Genomic DNA, 18,979 nt, shown 5'->3' on the forward strand with positions numbered 1-18,979 from the left:
AAATGGAACCAACTGCCGGAAGATCCCTGGAACATACAGGTATTTTTTTCTAGTGTCAGACCATTTTAGCTTTATGTGGCACTGAGCATCCGCTGTATCCAGTTATCTTTGTTCATCAATGGTTCCATCCTTTAACTTTCGAGTGACAATGATTGTTGGCCAACTTTATAATCCTTGAACGTCAAGCGCTCCTGTCCCAACTACTGCATCACTTTTTAGTGTCCCTGTTTCCGTGTGTTTTGAGCTTTCTTGCAGCATTTTTTTATCTGCAGCGCTTTGTGTTTGCAGCGTTTAGTTTATGCAGCGTTTTTAGCTGTGGCTGTGCATGTTTCATCAAGTTGGTGAATGTTTTCTAAATGCTGCACACATGTTGTGTGCATTTGCATGTTTTTTGAAAGTTCAGCGCATTTCCCCGAACGTTAGTGTTTTGGGCGTGTTTGCCCCTGTCAGCCAAAGTCTTTATTGTAGTGAGAAAATGCAAAAATGAAAGCACAAATAATTTTCCAAAAATCTTTTTATTATTAGGTATCTACATAAGCCTCTCAAACCTCTCAGGGTGTTCAAACACATTTGAGTTTTTTGTGCATTGTTATTCGTGCGAATACTTAACCTCCAAATAATTTCATGATATATGTATATATATATAATCGTTGATTGAGTGAGTGCATTGATTTTAGAAAGGTTTAGCTATGAACAGTGTATAAGAACATCTTGCAACATATGCTGTCTAAGTTACAACACTTAACACCTTCCTCACATATCTTAAGAACCATTCATCTGATATACCTTATACTTGGCTGTTGTACTGCTGGGCTTTATTACCTTTGTTGCAATTAGGACAGGCAACATGTTAATATTTCTAAACTTCAGGGCTCTGCAGACTTTAGCATGTTATCTGCAGTAGTCCTTTTACAGTGTGCAACTCATAGTTAAATCCTGGATAAGTAACCTTACATGGATTCTGGATGTAAGGCAAAAAACAGTTTCTAATCTAATTCATGCTCTGTGTGACGCAACAACATCATGATGGCAGGTGTATTGAAATTGTTGCCTGCTTGAGCATTTCTTGGAATGGCTGCGAGCAGCAATACCAGAGGTCATGCATCCCGCCCGTTCTGGACAGGCATGTTTTGCACAGGGGCTGCACTAATGTAACTATAAAGGAAGGACGTTTTTTCTCTGTCTGTCTGTGGGTTTATCCTTATCATATCTCGAGAACAGTTGATCTGATTGGCGTTACACTTGGCAGTTGTATTGCTCCGGTTTCAATAGTGTGTTATGTTAGGTATATAATATTTTTCATCGCCAGATTTATTAGTGAAGTCGCTTTCTCATATTTGTAACATTCTGTCCATTAGCTGGTTCTCAAAGTTGGCTGAAATACTGTGGACAGGGCTGACATTACAAAAAACGTGATTTCTCCTTACAATTCTTGCTATTGTGACCACATCTGGTGTAAATGTGTAGATATTCTGGACTTATTCTGGTTACTATTTGCAAATTGGTGATGGTCCAGCAGATGTCTATGTATGTTTGTTTGTCTGTCGGCCACATATCTTGAGAACCATGTATACAATCGACTACACATTTAGCAGTTGCAAACAACCATACCGATGTATTCCCAATAGCAACGCACTCCAAACGAGCAAGTTCCCAATGCTACAACTTGGAAGAGTTGTAGCAAAGCAATCGGCCATTTCAAAATGGGCACCTGACTAGTCTATTCAATTCTGAACTATCACAAAAAGAATACACAACCAACTTGAAAAACACGACATGGTGGTTAATGGTAGTGCTGCACTTCACTCTGTTACTCATGCAACTTTAATCTCCTCTGGGTTCTGAGGATGATCGAATTTGATAACAAAAATTAAATAATTTTAACAAACAGAATATAAATAAATACAAATTCAATGCTGCAGCACATGCTCAGTAAAAAATGAGAAATGAACAAATCTTTTTGTCCTGCTTATCTATAATTCAGATCTGGGAGCAGCATTAGCCAGAGTACACGGTTAAAATGTGTGCACCCTCTTCACCCGAGTGGCATCTCTGCAGCAGCAGGATCACATGCAGGTCCCCTCAAAGAGGAAGCATGAACAGTGATCCGAATCAGTCAGCTGCAGCGTGGAGCATGTGTGCATCCTTCTCATTCAGCTGTTTTAAACGACACCTCCCCCTCCTTCCCAAATCCCGCTCCCGCTCTGAGTGCAGTCATTTCTAGTGCAGAGAAATGTCCCTGGTGACACTGAGGGATGACGCAGGCTGTCTCTTCCTTTCTCTGTTTTACTAACCCCCCACCAACACCATCTTTTCCCTCTTTTGACTTGCGCTCCCTTCTTCTTCTTCTTCTTTTTGCTCTGCATGGCGCTCCCCCTTTCTCCATTTCCTCTAACCTGTCTCCCTCTTCCCTTGCTGTCTCCCCCCTCTCTCCCCTCCTTCTTGCTCCCCCCCCTCTCTCTCTCTCTCTCTCTCTCTCACTCTCTCTCTGCTCCGGCACTGCAGTGCTGATTGTGATTGCACACACACACACACTCACGCAAGCACACACGCACACACAGGAGTGTAGCTGAGAGGCAAGGACTGCAGCAGCATGCACCAAGCGCGGCTGAGCTGTTCGGGGACACGAGGAAGGGGAACTGAGGAGAGAAAATAGTGTGCTATCTCACAGCCGCCTGCTCGTACATCTTTGCAGCGGAAGGAACCATGCATTTCACGAGTGGATAGCTTATGTTATCCGGCCTCCTCTGCACTGCCTCTGCATCCCATTCACCCTGCTCCTCCCACTCCAACTCTTCCTCCTCCTCCTGTCTACAGCATCATTAGCCAGGACTACAGATTCACTGGGACTGGCGAGTGGTGGATGGTCAGGTTTTGCCCGGGCTGAAAGATTCTTCTGTGGCTATGCTACATCTACACCTTCAATGATAGCTGGATTGTAATCGGCATTTGTAGCTAGAAGATAACCCACAATCCGAGAAGAATCTTGGAGGTGTGTGTCATTCTGTACCAGTGTTGTCATTGGCGCATTTCCTCTATTTCGCTGGTTGTTTTTGCCTTCTCTGAGACTGACTAGCAGGCACTGCAGCATCAGGACCGCAAGACCCATGAAGCAGTAGGGCATGAGGACCCAGGGGCAACCCAAAGGAAGAGCTTGAGTGCTTCAATTGCTACCACTGCTGCTGAGGTGCTTATCTTGATTCTTTTTTTCTCTACAGAAAGGGTGTCTGGTGGGGGTTGGGGTGGGTGGTGATAGCACAGGTAGCCAGGCCCCTGCAGAGCAGAGCGGGGGGCTCTTGCGTACTGGAGGCAGGCAGGACGTCCTGTGGGAAAGGGGGGAAGAAGGGCTGGCTCGAGCGTTGGACTCCTGATGGTGGCTATTTTTGTCTCCCCTAGCTGAGTGATTGGGACAGCGGGTGGAAGAGAAGATGCTTATGGCCCGAGACACTGCGCGGGATGAGGCTCAAAAGCTTCACAGGAAGTGGCTGAAGCACCAGGCCTTTATGGCGGAACTGGCCCGCAATAAGGAATGGCTCGCCAAGATAGAACAGGTGAGTAGAGTTGATCAGGGCACCATGATGGAAGGATGGAGGGACGGGGAGGTCAGATAGGCAGGTGGGTCGTTGGGGAGGGGGGCATGAGTAACAGTGGGTGTGGTGGCAGTAATATAGAATAGGGAAAAGTGGGAGAGATATCATCACTCAGCTTTCATTTCATCACTTTACTCGGGGACATCCTGAATTACATTCTCAAGGTTATATTGCTATAGTGGCTGTGTGTTCAGGCTCACAGGTGGCAGGATCCCTGTGGATCTTTGCTCTCTGCACAGACGTTAGGCCACATGATTTTCATTGCTCAGTTATGGAGGTTACAGTTAATCATATAGAGGACACTGAAATCGTTGCAGCAGAAAAGGCTATACAGAGATAGCAGATTCCTCTTTCCCCCATTTATCTACACATGGTATCTGTTAGGGACATATACATAAAGGCAGTTCACATCATGAAAACATTCTCAGGTTGGATTTTATTGCCCCAGATTCCCAACATGCTTTGCTTCCAAGACAGAGCACCATTCCATCCACACAGAATGTTCTCCATGCCCTCTGCCTCAGTGAAGCTGAGGTGAGATATGAATTAGTCAATGAGACTCCATTTCTGCTAATGGCTTGTTGCATCTGGCCAATCTAAACCACAAATATGCTGTTGCTATTCTTTAGAAAAATGTGTTTAATATTTCAGTCACGTGTGAAATTCCTGATGAGGAGGTCATGTAGAGAATAAAAGTGTTAATTTAATTTTAAACCCAAATGTTTCTTAACGTAGAAACATGCATTGTGTAATAATGTGTGATTTAGCTGTTATGCCCAGCACATGGTAACATTCTTAGAAACCTTTGCTTCTAAACTATTCATACAAAATTGCTGATCTAAGGTGTGTGCTGTTTAATAATTGATTCAGATTGATGAGATATCAGAGGTAAATGGGATTTAGATTAAACTAGGACTGCTCTGTTGCATTCAGCCTCCAAGCATAAGACATAAGACACCGACAAACCTGTTTTCTAATCTCATGATTCTGCTATTTTAAAAATCACAATCACAAAGAATGATTGTGTAAAGTGTGTCCTGTCAGCAATGTTTTCTTACTTGTACTGAAAATCTACAAGTAAAGGAGTGCTCTACCACTATGGCAATCACTGTGACTAAAATACCTGACAAGAGGTTCATGGACAAACAATTAGAAGGAAGTGCTGAATGATGGGATGGCTGTGTGGCTGAGATTTATCAGACTTTGACCTTGCTAAAATGTATTTACATCTCTAATAATACCGAGAGGTTTTGTTGACATTTCCAATTGTTTTAATTATTAATTTTTGTATTGAATACATTAAGAAATTCATTAGACTGTATAGATTTTTTACACATTCATTTTTAGTATATACACTAGGCCTATTATTAAATATTCATTAGATAGCAGTGTAACTAATTATAACCATGGCCTATGAAGGCAAGCCCAACATTACCGAATGAGGAAATCCTCATTAACCATGTGGGTTGTCCATGTGTGAAATGTATTTCAAGGTTTGTCGTCGTAGAAGGTTTCCTGGTTCCTAGGTTTAGTCCCTGAAGCTGTGCGGCCATGTTTGTAAAATACTGCCAGGTTGGAATCAAATCAAATGAGGTCTTAGCTTTTACATACTTTTTTTTCTTTCGGATTCTACAATGTAGTGCTTAAAAAAAGGATTCAGGGATTTATTGATTGCTCAATTGACAGAAGAGTAAGCTGCAATGTTTTGATTATCGCTGAATTGTTTAGGCTTCCGCCATTTTCAAGCAAAAAATGTAACCAATCTCTAGTTCTAGCTTTTAAATGCAGTGATTGGCTTTTCTCCGTTTTTTTAATCATTGTAACTGAATAGATTTGGGTCTTAGAAGAACACAAATGACTTGGGTAAGGGTACAAAAAGCAAGAAAGCTCCTGGAGCGGAATGGAACCATTGACAGTTGTATTGAATGGTTGGCGTCCACATTGCCACCACAACCATGAGACATTACCAGTTGCCAAACGTGTAAAATACATTTGACTATTTTTTGAAATAATAATCAGTTAATGTTCTGTCTATCACAACAGTAATGATCACATGAAATGTAGAGGTCCACTAACTAGGATGACATCTCAGCTTGAAATAAAAGCGGACTGAAACAGGATATAGCGTTCTACTTCTGAATCATCAGCAAATATGTATAACCGTGCCAAACTCCAGATTAATGAACTGAAAGGATTCACACTGAGTGCAGAAGATGGCTGCTCCATAGGAGTTTTCTCTCTCTCCAAAAATGCATGTAGCTCAGTACAGACAGTTACATATACCCTCATGTCTCCATAGCCCTGCTAACATCACTCAATCTCCCCCTATCTCTCTCTCTGCCGTTACCTGAGAGACAGAAAAGATGACGCCGCGTCCTGCCGTGATCAGAGAACTCTGCGTCCTCTTGGAAGGGTTCCTGCCTCGGCCGCTCTCCTCTGTTCTCTCAGTACTTACTCAGCACATGAAGCCTTGCACACAGGTCCATGCCGCCTGGTGTGTGGAGGATCTTCGGGAGCTTCTCTGTTACAGTGAGAGGACTCACGGCTGACCTTGTGCCAAGCCTTAGGCTCAGGGATCAGCACACAGAGAAAAACATGAGCCAGCTGGAGCACATAGTTTAGTGACAGACTAATGAACACACACTATTTGCATATTAACATATTGGCACTATATCACTTGGATGTCTGTCTAGGGGCCGGTACCTAATACATTTAACAATGATTGTGATCATCCAGGCCCCAATCAGGTGGGGGTCAAAGGGGAAATAACCCTGACTCAAGGAAAAACAACAAAAACATTAAAATGATACATTACTCTTTACCTTCTACTTTGTTTTTGGCAGGTAGAATTTTACCAAGACATGATGACTTTATTTGACTTAATAAATATATTTGGCATATTTGTCAATGTATGTTCGTTGTCAATACATGTCATGATAAAAAATACAATAGAAAAAAACTATAAATGCATCTCTCAGAAAACGTTATTTTACTGAAGACATTTTAACATGTTACAGTGAGAACAACAATGTCACAGTAGAGGTACTAAATACAAACATGAACCTGAAAATGAGCATAGTATGCTCTATTTAATGTTACCAACACAAAACGTAAAAATGTGTTCTGTGAAAGAGATTTAAACTCGTAACTTCACCACCGTGTCTGTTTGTGGCCATTTTAAGCACACTACATATGATTACAGGGTTATCGAGTTTTTCTTCAAACTAACGATTATTTGATAGGTATAAAAATGAATAAATGAATTTCTCCTGTAATTTATTTGCCATAATAATATCACACTGTGAAATGGTGTTAAGTGTGTTGTTATCAAAGTGTTCATGCTGTTCTAGTGTGAGCTCATAACCTACTGCCAAGCATGTTTCATCTTATTGCTCATATGTTTAATTTAACCGCCAATTTTGCTGTCAAATTGCCATAATGAATTAAATTATATTTACTATAGCAGAGGTTTCTAAACTGTTCAGACAATATACAGGCTAACCAATCAGAGCAGACTGGGCTCTGGTTTCAGACAGAGGGTGAAAAGAGGTTCTGCAGCACAGGCGGTATGAGAAAAATAAAGAGCTTTTTGAACATTAAACCATGGAGACATGTCACAGTAGAGACACTAAATACAAACCTGAACATTTGAAAATAGGGCCCCTTTAACTGTAATGTTCAGGGGGACATATTTTCAGGAAGCTATGGGCCTGGAAACAGGCATCTGAGCTATTATACCTTGAGGGTACATTAACCCACTCGACCTCTCTGTGGCTGTGTATTGGGTAGCATTTTCATAGAATAAGAAGGATATATGTCATGATGTATGTCATGATGTATGCCCTGTGCTGTGTGTTTTACTTTTTATTGTCTGTTTATTGTATGTTGAATTGTATGGAACAAGCTGTAATAATCTGCACTCAACACAAATTCCACCAACCTGGCTGTGTGGTCATTAAAGATTCTAATCTAATCAATGCTCTTTGAATACGGTGAATCGTATTTCACCGGTACATTTGGTTTGTAATGAGAGCAATATTGTTATGTTCTTGTTTCTTTGAATGGAATTGTGTTGATACAGACCCCAGCTCAGTGCAGATGGACTGGGTTTTTGCAGTTTTCTACAGAATCAGTGATCCAAATGACCTCACAAATGCACTGCCTCTTGTCCTTAGCACACACTAAAAACGAAATACCATTGGTGGAAAGGTTGTCATGATAATGGATGGGAACTCAGTAACACATATACTGTATAGACCTTCAGTCGTTAAGGTATTATATAATATGACCCCTTTTTTTGGTCTTTAGTTTAGGACTTGGACCAGTCAAAGGGCAATTGTAAGGCCTTTCAGTGGGGTCTTGTGTACCACCTAGCTAAAGTGTCTTACCCTCAGTGATGTACAACAGTTTGGGAATCAAAGTGATATAGGATTAAGAAATGTTGTTAGCCCACTTTGATGGTATCTTGGCTTTAAGAAGTACTAGTATGGGGCACTCACATACACATGCACATCAATTCCCACGTGCACGCCTATCAATGAAAAAATTGAAGGAAAACGTTGACTTTGCTGATATACTTTAACTTTGCATTTTTGAGCAAATGCTTATGTGCACCCACAGAGCGAAGTTGGCATCCGTACCCACGAATGGTCATCAATATACAATTTAAGTTTAACTTGTGCACTTCTGGTTATCTCTTTTGAGCACAGGCTAATGTTCACTCAAGTGTGCATGAAGGCTACATGTCCTTGTGCATGCCAATATTCCCATGCATACCCTTGCTCATCAAAATGTGTTAAATTAAACAGAATTGGCATAAACAAATAATTGAAACTTATATAGACCAGTGCCATTTGGTAAATACATCAGAGGCAGTCTGGGCCTCAGACTATCCACATGTGATTTTAAGGGTTCCACAACATACCTTCTAATTTACAATCAAAAATGTCCCCTATTTTGGGATAATTGTTGGTGAAAACAGCACCTTATTGTCCATGGGGGATCCATCCATTGTATTAAATAGGAAGATGGTGTGTGTGTGTGTGTGTGTGTGTGTGTGTGTGTGTGTGTGTGTGTGTGTGTGTGTGTGTGTGTGTGTGTGTGTGAATACTGTGTCATTGAGTTGTTCCATTTGTTACTTGTCATTATACCTTTAAAAGCTTCAGAGCTCTATTTTATCACCTGAATTTGCTCACAATAAGTTCATATTCCGAAAGACAAGACTTAGTTTTTATTTAAAATTAGAGTAAAACCCCCTGCTGTGTTACTATGGGCCTGACATTCATTGAATCGGGGAGATGTCGGGAAGGAGGCGGTTGTAATCCTACCTTTACAAACTTCAAAATGTATTTATCGTGTGAACATGGCAATAAATGTTCAATTTTCTGAAATTCATGAATATGAAGGAGTATTGTTTGTTTAAAATCAATCAAATAGTAAAACAAGATGTTTTGACATATTGTGATTTCTCTCTCTGCCAAAGGGGGGAGACAAATGTTCCACACTCCATTTTAAAACCTTCCTACCAGCTCTTTAGTGTCTGCTGTCGTGTATGGGTTATTATATTAGACTATTATCGACCTGGTCAATGAAGTAAACAAATTGACAAAGGTACAAATGTAATCAATATTTTTTAATAAGGTAAAAAAACAACTGTGCTTGCTTTAGATTATGACATTCTGTTCCATACAAACATCACCATTTCAGTTAAATGTGAAACCTTGTCATCTTCATTTTAATTCAATTCGATTTGTTTCAATTCAACTTTATTAATCCACAATGGCGATTAATATTTTGGGCAGGTAAAACAGAGAGTAAAAAAGATATTGCACAGACAGACATATACAGTTGCAAGAAAAAGTATGTGAACCCTTTGGAATTACCTGGATTTCTGCATAAGTTGGTCATAAAATGGAGGAAGCCACTGCTGTCCAGAAAAAACATTGCTGCACGTTTGAAGTTTGCAAAAGAGCACCTGGATGTTCCACAGCACTACTGGCAAAATATTCGGTGGACAGATGAAACCAAAGTTGAGTTGTTTGGAAGGAACACACAACGCTATGTGTGGAGAAAAAAAGGCACAGCACACCAACATCAAAACCTCATTCCAACTGTGAAGTATGGTGGAGGGAGCATCATAGTTTGGGGCTGCTTTGCTGCCTCAGGGCCTGGACAGATTGCCATCATCGACGGAAAAATGAATTCTCAAGTTTATCAAGACATTTTGCTGGAGAACTTAAGGCCATCTGTCCACCAATTGAAGCTCAACAGAAGATGGGTGATGCAACAGGACAACGACCCAAAGCACAGAAGTAAATCAACAACAGAATGGCTTCAACAGAAGAAAATACGCCTTCTGGAGTGGCCCAGTCAGAGTCCTGACCTCAACCCAATTGAGATGCTGTGGCATGACCTCAAGAGAGCGATTCACACCAGACATCCCAAGAATATTGCTGAACTGAAACAGTTTTGTAAAGAGGAATGGTCCAAAATTCCTCCTGACCGTTGTGCAGGTCTGATATGCAACTATAGGAAACGTTTGGTTGAGGTTATTGCTGCCAAAGGAGGGTCAACCAGTTATTAAATCCAAGGGTTCACATACTTTTTCCACCCTGCACTGTGAATGTTTACATGGTGTGTTCAATAAAAACATAAAAACATATAATTGTTTGTGTGGTTTTAGCTTAAGCAGACTGTGTTTGTCTATTGTTGTGACTTAGATGAAGATCAGAACACATTTTATGACCAATTTATGCAGAAATCCAGGTAGTTCCAAAGGGTTCACATACTTTTTCTTGCAACTGTACAAGCAAAAGAGCTGTAGATAATATGTTGGGCTAATGGTGCAGTTGTTTTAGGGGAAAAAAGGAATACAAGTCATAATTAAAGAATGATATAAATACATGACTAAGGAAATTTTCAAAGTGGCAGATGATTTGAAACACTGCCGGTTATACAGTAAAGCCAGTCATGTCATAATCATGTTATAAAACAGCAATGTGTAAAGCTGTTCACAGCTTGAAATATATTTGCACTGCACTATAAATGAACTACATAATGAGATTTATAAATGTGGGCAACAACAAGAAATATACCTTCAGTCGGTGGAAATTGAATTAAATAGGTATAATGAAAGGAAATGGTTGCTTGTGAATCCCAATTCAAATTATTATATTTATCAGAATTCGAACATGTCATGTTAAAAAAACTGCTTAAGAAACAGCACACAACTCAGTTAACACAGTGAAATGTTGACTTTATTTGATCATTTTATAAAAATGTACGGGATATAGTTTGCCTTTTGGTTCATAACATATTTTTGAAAGTTCAGAACATATGAGCACTTTGGCATTCTTTCCTTTTAAAAATCATGTTCCGCTGTATCGTAGCATTGAAGCTACTCACATAGCCCTTGGCAGAAAATACGTTAGTGCTTCCACTCGTGAATTTCCAAAGCTTGTACGTGTCATAAATACAGCGGTTGCTAAAAAGTGACTAAATAAACTACAAAACGTCTTCACACCGACACAAGTCCAACTTTAGCTTAGCGTTGTTGATGCGCTGCCATGTGGTCGTAGTATATTTTGTTTGTAGCCTACCGTTAGCTTTTTGTTTCTGCCAAATGCACTTGCGCTTCAAAAATTACAAAATAATATTTGATATGTGGAGATTATCCTGCTGAACAAAAAATAAGTATCATAAATGTATGTTTGCAAAATATTTTATTTTCTGCACTATACCGAAATCCAGAGTGGAGATCACATTGGTTTTGATTAAGGGAGCACTTGTGATGCTAACTTCCGGGTCTACAAAAATACATCATCACTGCACCACTCTATGCACTGTGTTAGTGTTGCATTGTGGGTTGGTTTGAAGCTGCATTTGGTCTTATTTGCAGCATTATGACTCTTTGAATGGTTAAAAGCATAAGTTGCATAGTGTTACTTTGATGCATTCAGTGGGAGTGAATTCATTGTTGTTTGTGCCAGTAGTATAAACCAAGCCCTTTATTCCACCCACCTTACACTCTGCTGCATCAGCCTGCAGAATTTGGCAACAAGATGCTTATATAATAGCATGATCCATTATTTGCTCTGCATTATAATATCACCAGCCATGATTGCCTCGAAAATCCACTTCACAGATGCCCTTTGGATCCAACCGCGCACCGGCTGCCCAGCACACACACGGCCTCGCTCCTGTTCCACCAACCTTTGATTCTTTCTCCTTTTGCTTCTTCCTTTACGCTGCCTCTCCCCACTCCTCTCTCCACCCCCTCTCTGATTTGTTCTCCCTCTGCCTCACTCTGTGTGTCAGTAAAGCCAAGAGAGGAGAGAGAGAGACCTGCTTTCTGCTGGCTCTGCATTATGAGAGGCAGAGCGAGGCTGAGGAAAGATAGGAGAGGCTGAGAGAGAGTGAGCGCTAGCAGCAGTTGAGCAGAGAGCCTGTGCCAAGAGGAGGAATGCAGCACTGCATTATGAGAGCCATACTGTAGGATACGTCCAGCTCCCTGTGACAGATAAAGGAGGGAAGCACAATGTAAAGGATGCAATCCAACATGTGCATGCTGGTTGTGACAATACAAGGAAATAATGATTACATCATTAACTGTCATGTGTGAAAGAAACATTTCTAAAATAATCTTCCAATAGACCAAATCTTAAAAGAGTCGTGAAGGTGTGACTATAATCGATTTAAGGCAACACACTAACAAAACTGAAACGTTGCCTTTAATTAAATGTATTATGTCAACAGATTTCACATAACTGTATTAGGTTAGTTGAAACCAATAATATTAAGTTCAACCTAATATTTTGCATTAAAACGTAATATAATTGCCTTCAACTAACCTAATACAGTTATGTGAAATCTGTTGACATAATACATTTAATTAAATTCAATGTTTCAGTTTTTTCAGTGCAGTTTCATTGACAAGCCTTTAGCCCCAAGAATCTCCTCAACAAATCACGTCATGATTTAGCCCTAGATGTAGGGGAGGGAGGAGGGGCAGAAGAGCACAGGACAGTTTATTAGAATTACCGTGAATGATTTTTAGGTCAGCCCGAGGCCAAACTTTGCTCCATACACCTGCCTCTCTGACGAGCTATTTTAGGGACAAAACTAAATTTAGCCATTCAATTTCAGCACGAGTAAATGGGATTTCAACATTGCCTTTATGCAATAAAATAATAAATATAAAACAAGATCATTCATCAGAATGGCATGTGTTCATATGTGTGTGGAGATTTGCAATAGGGCTTTCATTTAAAAAATGTGATTTTTTAGATTTAAATGAACACTTTTTGATTTATAGATCTTCGCGCTAGAATTCTAAAATGGTGGAAAATGGATGCAGTTCACTGATTTCTGGTACCAAGTGAAGCAACAATCATCTCAGCCCATAGGAACCGTGGCTCGAAGCAAAAGCTGACATTTTAGAGTCGAGGGAGAGCGTACAGCCACTCAGCCAAGAAATGACAGTCCAACATATCATGTATATTTTTAAATCAGATACATAGAAAATACATAGTGACTTAGATTGGTGTTTTGATCAGTGCTTTGACATCAGTTCATTTTCTAACTCCAGGAGGGTCAGGAACTGATCCAGGAGAAGCCCGAGCTGCGTTCGGTGGTCCAGCAGAAGCTGGTGGAGATCAGAGAGTGCTGGTCCGACCTGGAGAGCACCACCAAGGCCAAGGCTCGCCAGCTCTTTGAAAACAACAAGCCTGAGCCGGCGGTGAAGAGCTTCTCGGACCTGGACAACCAGCTCTCCCACCTGGAGCAGCAGCCCCCCCAACTGGAGCAGGCTCACCATCTGCCCACCTTCAATGAGCAGCTCCAGAAATTCCAGGCAAGTCTCAAAGGGTCTCTGACAAGTGGCCACAAATGATTAAAATGGTGGAAACCATCATCCGTGGTCATCCTCTAAAATGTGTATCCTAAGCCTTATCCAGTGCTTTGTCCAAAAGCACAAACCAAATAACTAGAGTAATGTTATTGAGAAAAAAGCAATTCATTGGAAAAGAGAAAAACATGAATGAAACTCTCTGAAAGTAAAAAAGATAAATAAATACTCAAGGTTCGATGCTCAATATTTGGTCCTCAGATGAGATGGTTTCTCTGTTCAGTTGATCGAAGTAAACCATAAAAAGAGCCAAATGCCTTTTATTTCACTCCCCAGCAAGCCGCTGTACACCCCTCTTTCTCCTCCGTAATTCACTATAGAAATTGTTCCCCGGGACACACCCTCAGCACACCTGATGATTGCCTTGCAGGAGTTGAGGCAACAAGTTAAAGTAAGGGAGAGAAGGACTCACTGCATCAGGGGTTTAACATTGCAAGGCTTTTACCATACTATGCTACCTAACATGATTACGATGAACGTCAGCCGCCTTTAGCTTAGCGGTGGTGGTGTGGATATAGGACATGGAATCATATGTTTCACATTCATGGTCGCCAAGGTGAAGTAAAGTAGCACAACATAGAAGTGCTTCAACAATAAACTGAAGTTTAGTATTTCATTTAAAGTACTAAGTTACATTCCACCCCTGGGCTTCAGTTGAAAACAAACCAAAATAATACAACAGCCTGTGCTGCTTTGTCTACATCCTCTGACTAGTGACTCAGTTTGAAGATTATAGAAGATGATATAATATCTCAACAGTACCTTTGCCCATGAGACTTCTCTAACCTGCCTGAATGTAACCAATGCTTCTGACCGAGTAAGACTGCATTCTTCAGCTCCCTGTTGTTTATGTAATGTTCCTCAGCCCTGAGCTTTATATAAACAGTCTATGGCTCTGACATGTGTCTACACAGGCTGCTATTGTGGCGGTGTGTTCTGAAGCATGAGGTTCAGTGGAATAAAAAATGCAACATATGCCTTTTTCCTTAAAGGGAGGCAGTCCATACATAAGCCTGAAATGTTCTGATAGGAAAACAGCTGATGTGCTGTGTTTGTCCATCCCTCTGCTGGCTGTAACATGACCTTCCCCTCCCCTCCGCTGCAGGCTATGGAGTCTCAGATAGGGGACTATTACAAGGATGTGGGAGAGCTGGGCAGCGTGCAGGGTGTCTGCCTGCCCCAGCGAGGCCTGATGGCAAGTGACAGGGAGGCCGGCGAGCAGTCAGGCGTCGTGGAGACTCGCATCGTCCGCCTCATCGAGCCGCTGAAGGAGAGACGCCGCATCCTGCTGGCCTCCAAAGAGATGCATCAAGTCGCCCAAGACCTGGAGGATGAGATAGTGAGTGCACACTACTGAGTTCCCCATCCTTACCTTTCATATATTTCCTCTTCCATTTACACCAAGTGTGGGCGATTCATTTTCCCAAATGAGGAACTGAGACTGTTGTGGAAGGCTGTACCAATAGGATGAGTTCAATTCTGCTGATTGGTATTAATGATATCTATTTATATATAGCAGTATGTTGTATGGTTACGATAAGCTGCTACTGGTTAGTGTAGATGTTATAAGGCTTTAACAATGTGGTGCAGGCATAGTAAACATGCCAAGATGGTATCGGGAATTTCTCAACATTCACATTAACTGATTAACTGTATTCCAAAGACCAGCAAATAACTTAACATTTATACAAAACAGTAAAAAGTACTATCACTATTTAGTTTGAAATCTAATTAACTTAAGTTTTTGTTCTTATTTTGTTTAGTGAGAGAAATGTGGGCTGTTTTGTGCTGGAACAAGTGCAATTTGAACAGTGTATATTATAATCTGCTTTTAGTTCTGTTTTAGAATTCCGCCTGTGTTAGTATATTATATTAAAGTAGAATATTTAAATAGCTCAATTTCTTTTTTAATTGCATCATGCTATGCATCAGTGTTTTTTCCAGAGCTTTCTTAAATAATGTAATGTCCTGACTGTGTTTACTTGATAGCTGTGGATCCAGGAGAGGCTTCCCTTGGCCTCCTGTAAGGATTATGGGAATAACCTCCAGAGTGTACAGCAGCATGTAAAGAAGAACCAGGTGAGTGTCAAACATGATGGTTACGATCTGCTGATATGACCTCTTAGTCGGGGAACTTATCTGTGATTGGTCCTTCAGACCCTTCAGAGGGAGCTGACAGGGCGGCGGGCTCGTGTGGAGGAGGTTCTGGACCGGGCGGGGATCATCGCTTCGCTGAGGACCCCTGAGGTGGAGTGTGTGCGTGAAGGGGCGGGGCATGTGCGCCAGCTGTGGGAGGTTTTGCAGCTGGAGGCCGAGAGGAGGTGTATGATGCTGGACGCCATGCTGCTGTCTCAGCAGTACTACAGCGACGCGGCTAAAGTGGAGACCTGGCTGTCAGGTCAGAAGCTCCAACTGGTCAATGAAGAAAAAGGAACGGTACGGACCGCCCCGTCAGTCAAACAGGTGCATGTTGGCATAAATGTGAAAGTGAATCCTGTATCCTGATACCCTTTTGATATTTTTCAGGACGAGGCGAGCACCCTGCAGCTGCTGAAGGGCCACCTGGCTCTGGAGCAAACAGTGGAAAATTATGCAGAGACAGTAGGCATGCTCACCCAGCAATGCCAGCTTCTTATGGAAATGGGCCACCCAGAAAGGTGTGGCCTGACCCAGGGTCTCACGTGCACTCACCAAGCAGCACTTATAGCCCAGGAAAAGAGGAAAGTTTAATATTTGCATGTTATATCTACTGTATAGGTTGGGTAACATTAGGGTAAAATGGTCAAAGCGCCTCTTGTTGGTAGCTGTAACATTCTATTTTCTCTCAATGTTCTTCAGTGAGCAGCTCACCAAGCAGCAGTCGCACATAGACCGGCTGTACGTGTCTCTGAAGGACATGGTGGAGCACAGGAAGAATAAGCTGGAGCAGCAGTACTGGCTCTATCAGCTCAACAAGGACGTGGAGGAGCTGGAGAAGTGGATCACTGAGCGAGAGACCGTGGCCAGTTCCACCGAGCTGGGCCACGACCTTGAGGACGTCACGGTCAGTCCAGCAACTACACCACAACAAACACAGCAGACATTACACTGAGGATAAGGTTAATTTATGAGAACACCAAGAACTATTTGACACGTCTCACATCTGAACAGTGAACATTTGACCATAAGCATAACCCTAACCCTTTCACACTTAATTAAATACCAAGTGTAAAAGCAGTTATAGTAAACAGTACAAATATTCTTAACATGTCAGAACTCACTGTTCCTGTTCACCAGCTATTAAAAAGCTTTGAATTTAACACATGTACAAAAAGAACGATAATTAATGGTGAACAATATATATTTTTTCGGCAGTGTAAGGCTAAATGAACCAGCTAATATAGCTAAGTATTAAGAATACAATGAACTGTAATCAGGCAATAAAACAGACAACTTTTACAACATTTACGCAGAAATCAGGTTTATTTAGACCGGACCAGATTTTGTTTCCCTTATTTTAAAATACACAAAATACACATGAAGAACAGAAATATCTTTAAATTATTTGATTTAGTTAGAAAATACAAATATTCTTTTATATATATTTTTATATATAAAAAAAACAACATTCAAAAAAGATATCTTAAAGGACTGCTGCGCCAGTTATACCAGAAATATATATTTTGTTGTGAGAGGGCGTCACAGAATGAATAAAAACAATATACAATTCTGTTCAATAAAAATAAAATAAAAAGACTATCACTAAAATGTACAGTGTTAGACACGTAGAAAACATTTTTGTATTCATGATTTTGATCACACACCTCCAATCATGTTTCTGTTTTGAATAAACTGGGTCTGAAACTCTCCTAATTGATTAATTTACAGAATAATTTCTGTATTAGACCATTAATCATTTAGTCTTTAAAAAAAGGAATCATGTATTCAAATTACTATTCAATTATATCAAACCGAGGTTTTCTTTCCTCAGTTAATGCATTGTATCAGTGTGTTTGTAGTGTTTGTGCTCTATGTGTGTTCCAGGTGCTTCAGGAGAGATTCACCAAGTTTGCCACAGAAACCAACAGCATCGGGCAGCAGCGCATGGAGCATGTCAACAAAATGGTGAACGAGATGATCGACTGCGGCCACTCGGACGCGGCCACCATCGCCGAGTGGAAGGACGGGCTGAACGAGTCGTGGGCCGACCTCTTGGAGCTGATGGAGACCCGCAGGCAGATGCTGCTCGCCTCGCACCAGCTGCACAAGTTCTTCACCGACTGCAAAGAGGTACCGTCAAAACTAATATCAGGAGTACCGTGTTCTTCATTTCAGAGGTAGACAGTCTGGCCGGGACATGCAGCTTCTATTTTTGAAGCGCTCGTGATAATGACACTGTCCTGTGTTGTAGGTCTTGGCTCAGATCGCAGGGAAGATGAAGCAGCTGCCAGAGGTGAGGGCGTGCCAAGCCAACATCACCAATCCAGCCACCCTGCAGAGGCTCATGCACTCCTTTGAGCATGCCCTTCAACTGCTGGTTGCACAGGCAAGTGATGAGTTCTGACACCATACGTCACACAGTGTACTCCTGCTCATGAGCAAAGGGATGATGGCAGACCAGAAATCCTCTGTTCCTGTAACCTTCATTTCCCCACTTTTACACTGTTACAGCAATCAGACAGATAAATCAGACAGTGCAGATAAAACGTAGGCTTACATATTAAATATAGGAGCATACACACGTTACATTTGACTAATAATAAGATAATCACAGCTTAAGGATAATGGACAAATTATCAAAAACGTTAACATGGGGAGATGTTTAGGAGTGATTGAGATACCAACTTGACTTTCAAAAGCCATATCAAAAACACAAGTCGACAACTGATATATAAAATCTTCAAATTGAGACATCTGAGGAATTGTTTAGCAATAGAAGCATCGAAAACATGTTTGTACCTCATGATTCAATCACATTATCTGATATTGTATAACCTGCTGGTCCAAGGCAAGTAAGAGAGTGCTGAAACACATTGAGATCCCTTATAACTTTTTAATGATAAATCATTAAATCAACATCATTGCAATATACTGTCCAAATACAACAACATCTCCTTCTGTTTTCAAAAGTTTGATCGGTATTCAAGATCATTCAGCTGAACTTCAAATGTGCACAGACGTTCGCTCTATTTCCCATGGTGCAAAACAAATGGATCGTGAGCGACCAGTCCTGCCAACATTTGTTTCATCGTAGTTGGATTTTTTAGTAATGTTTTAAGTGTTTGTTGATTGTTATGTGTGTACCTGCCCAGGGACTGCAGATGGATATGAGCTATTAGCTCAAGTCTGGCATAAATGATCTCTTCTCTTTTTGAGATTGATGTTGTTGTGCATGGCCCTTGTACAATAAAGACATAATACATCAAATCAAATCAAATAAGACAAATCCCTGGTAAAAAAAGATTAAATATAAATAGGTAAAAGCATTATAAAAGTAGATGAGATA

General features: G+C 41.0%; 1 protein-coding gene across 2 annotated transcripts in view; it reads left to right on the plus strand.

The window, feature by feature from the left end:
• Nucleotides 1–2,468: 2,468 nt before the first annotated feature.
• sptbn4a (spectrin, beta, non-erythrocytic 4a) overlaps nucleotides 2,469–18,979 on the plus strand; it is a 28,087-nt gene continuing 11,576 nt past the window's right edge. The window contains exons 1-10 of one of the 2 annotated variants that reach the window (XM_010791975.1): nucleotides 2,469–3,187; nucleotides 3,397–3,551; nucleotides 13,177–13,440; nucleotides 14,600–14,833; nucleotides 15,484–15,573; nucleotides 15,652–15,930; nucleotides 16,021–16,151; nucleotides 16,333–16,537; nucleotides 17,518–17,763; nucleotides 17,885–18,019. In XM_010791975.1, the coding sequence (XP_010790277.1) occupies nucleotides 3,429–3,551; nucleotides 13,177–13,440; nucleotides 14,600–14,833; nucleotides 15,484–15,573; nucleotides 15,652–15,930; nucleotides 16,021–16,151; nucleotides 16,333–16,537; nucleotides 17,518–17,763; nucleotides 17,885–18,019 (1,707 nt within the window). In that variant the 5' untranslated portion in view covers nucleotides 2,469–3,187; nucleotides 3,397–3,428. Of the gene's footprint in view, nucleotides 3,552–13,176; nucleotides 13,441–14,599; nucleotides 14,834–15,483; nucleotides 15,574–15,651; nucleotides 15,931–16,020; nucleotides 16,152–16,332; nucleotides 16,538–17,517; nucleotides 17,764–17,884; nucleotides 18,020–18,979 lie in introns of both variants that reach the window. The other variant, XM_010791974.1, reaches the window with a different exon arrangement.

Source organism: Notothenia coriiceps, unplaced genomic scaffold (genome assembly GCF_000735185.1).
Source record: "Notothenia coriiceps isolate Sejong01 unplaced genomic scaffold, NC01 NC01_scaffold00036177, whole genome shotgun sequence".
Lineage (NCBI taxonomy): Eukaryota > Metazoa > Chordata > Actinopteri > Perciformes > Nototheniidae > Notothenia > Notothenia coriiceps.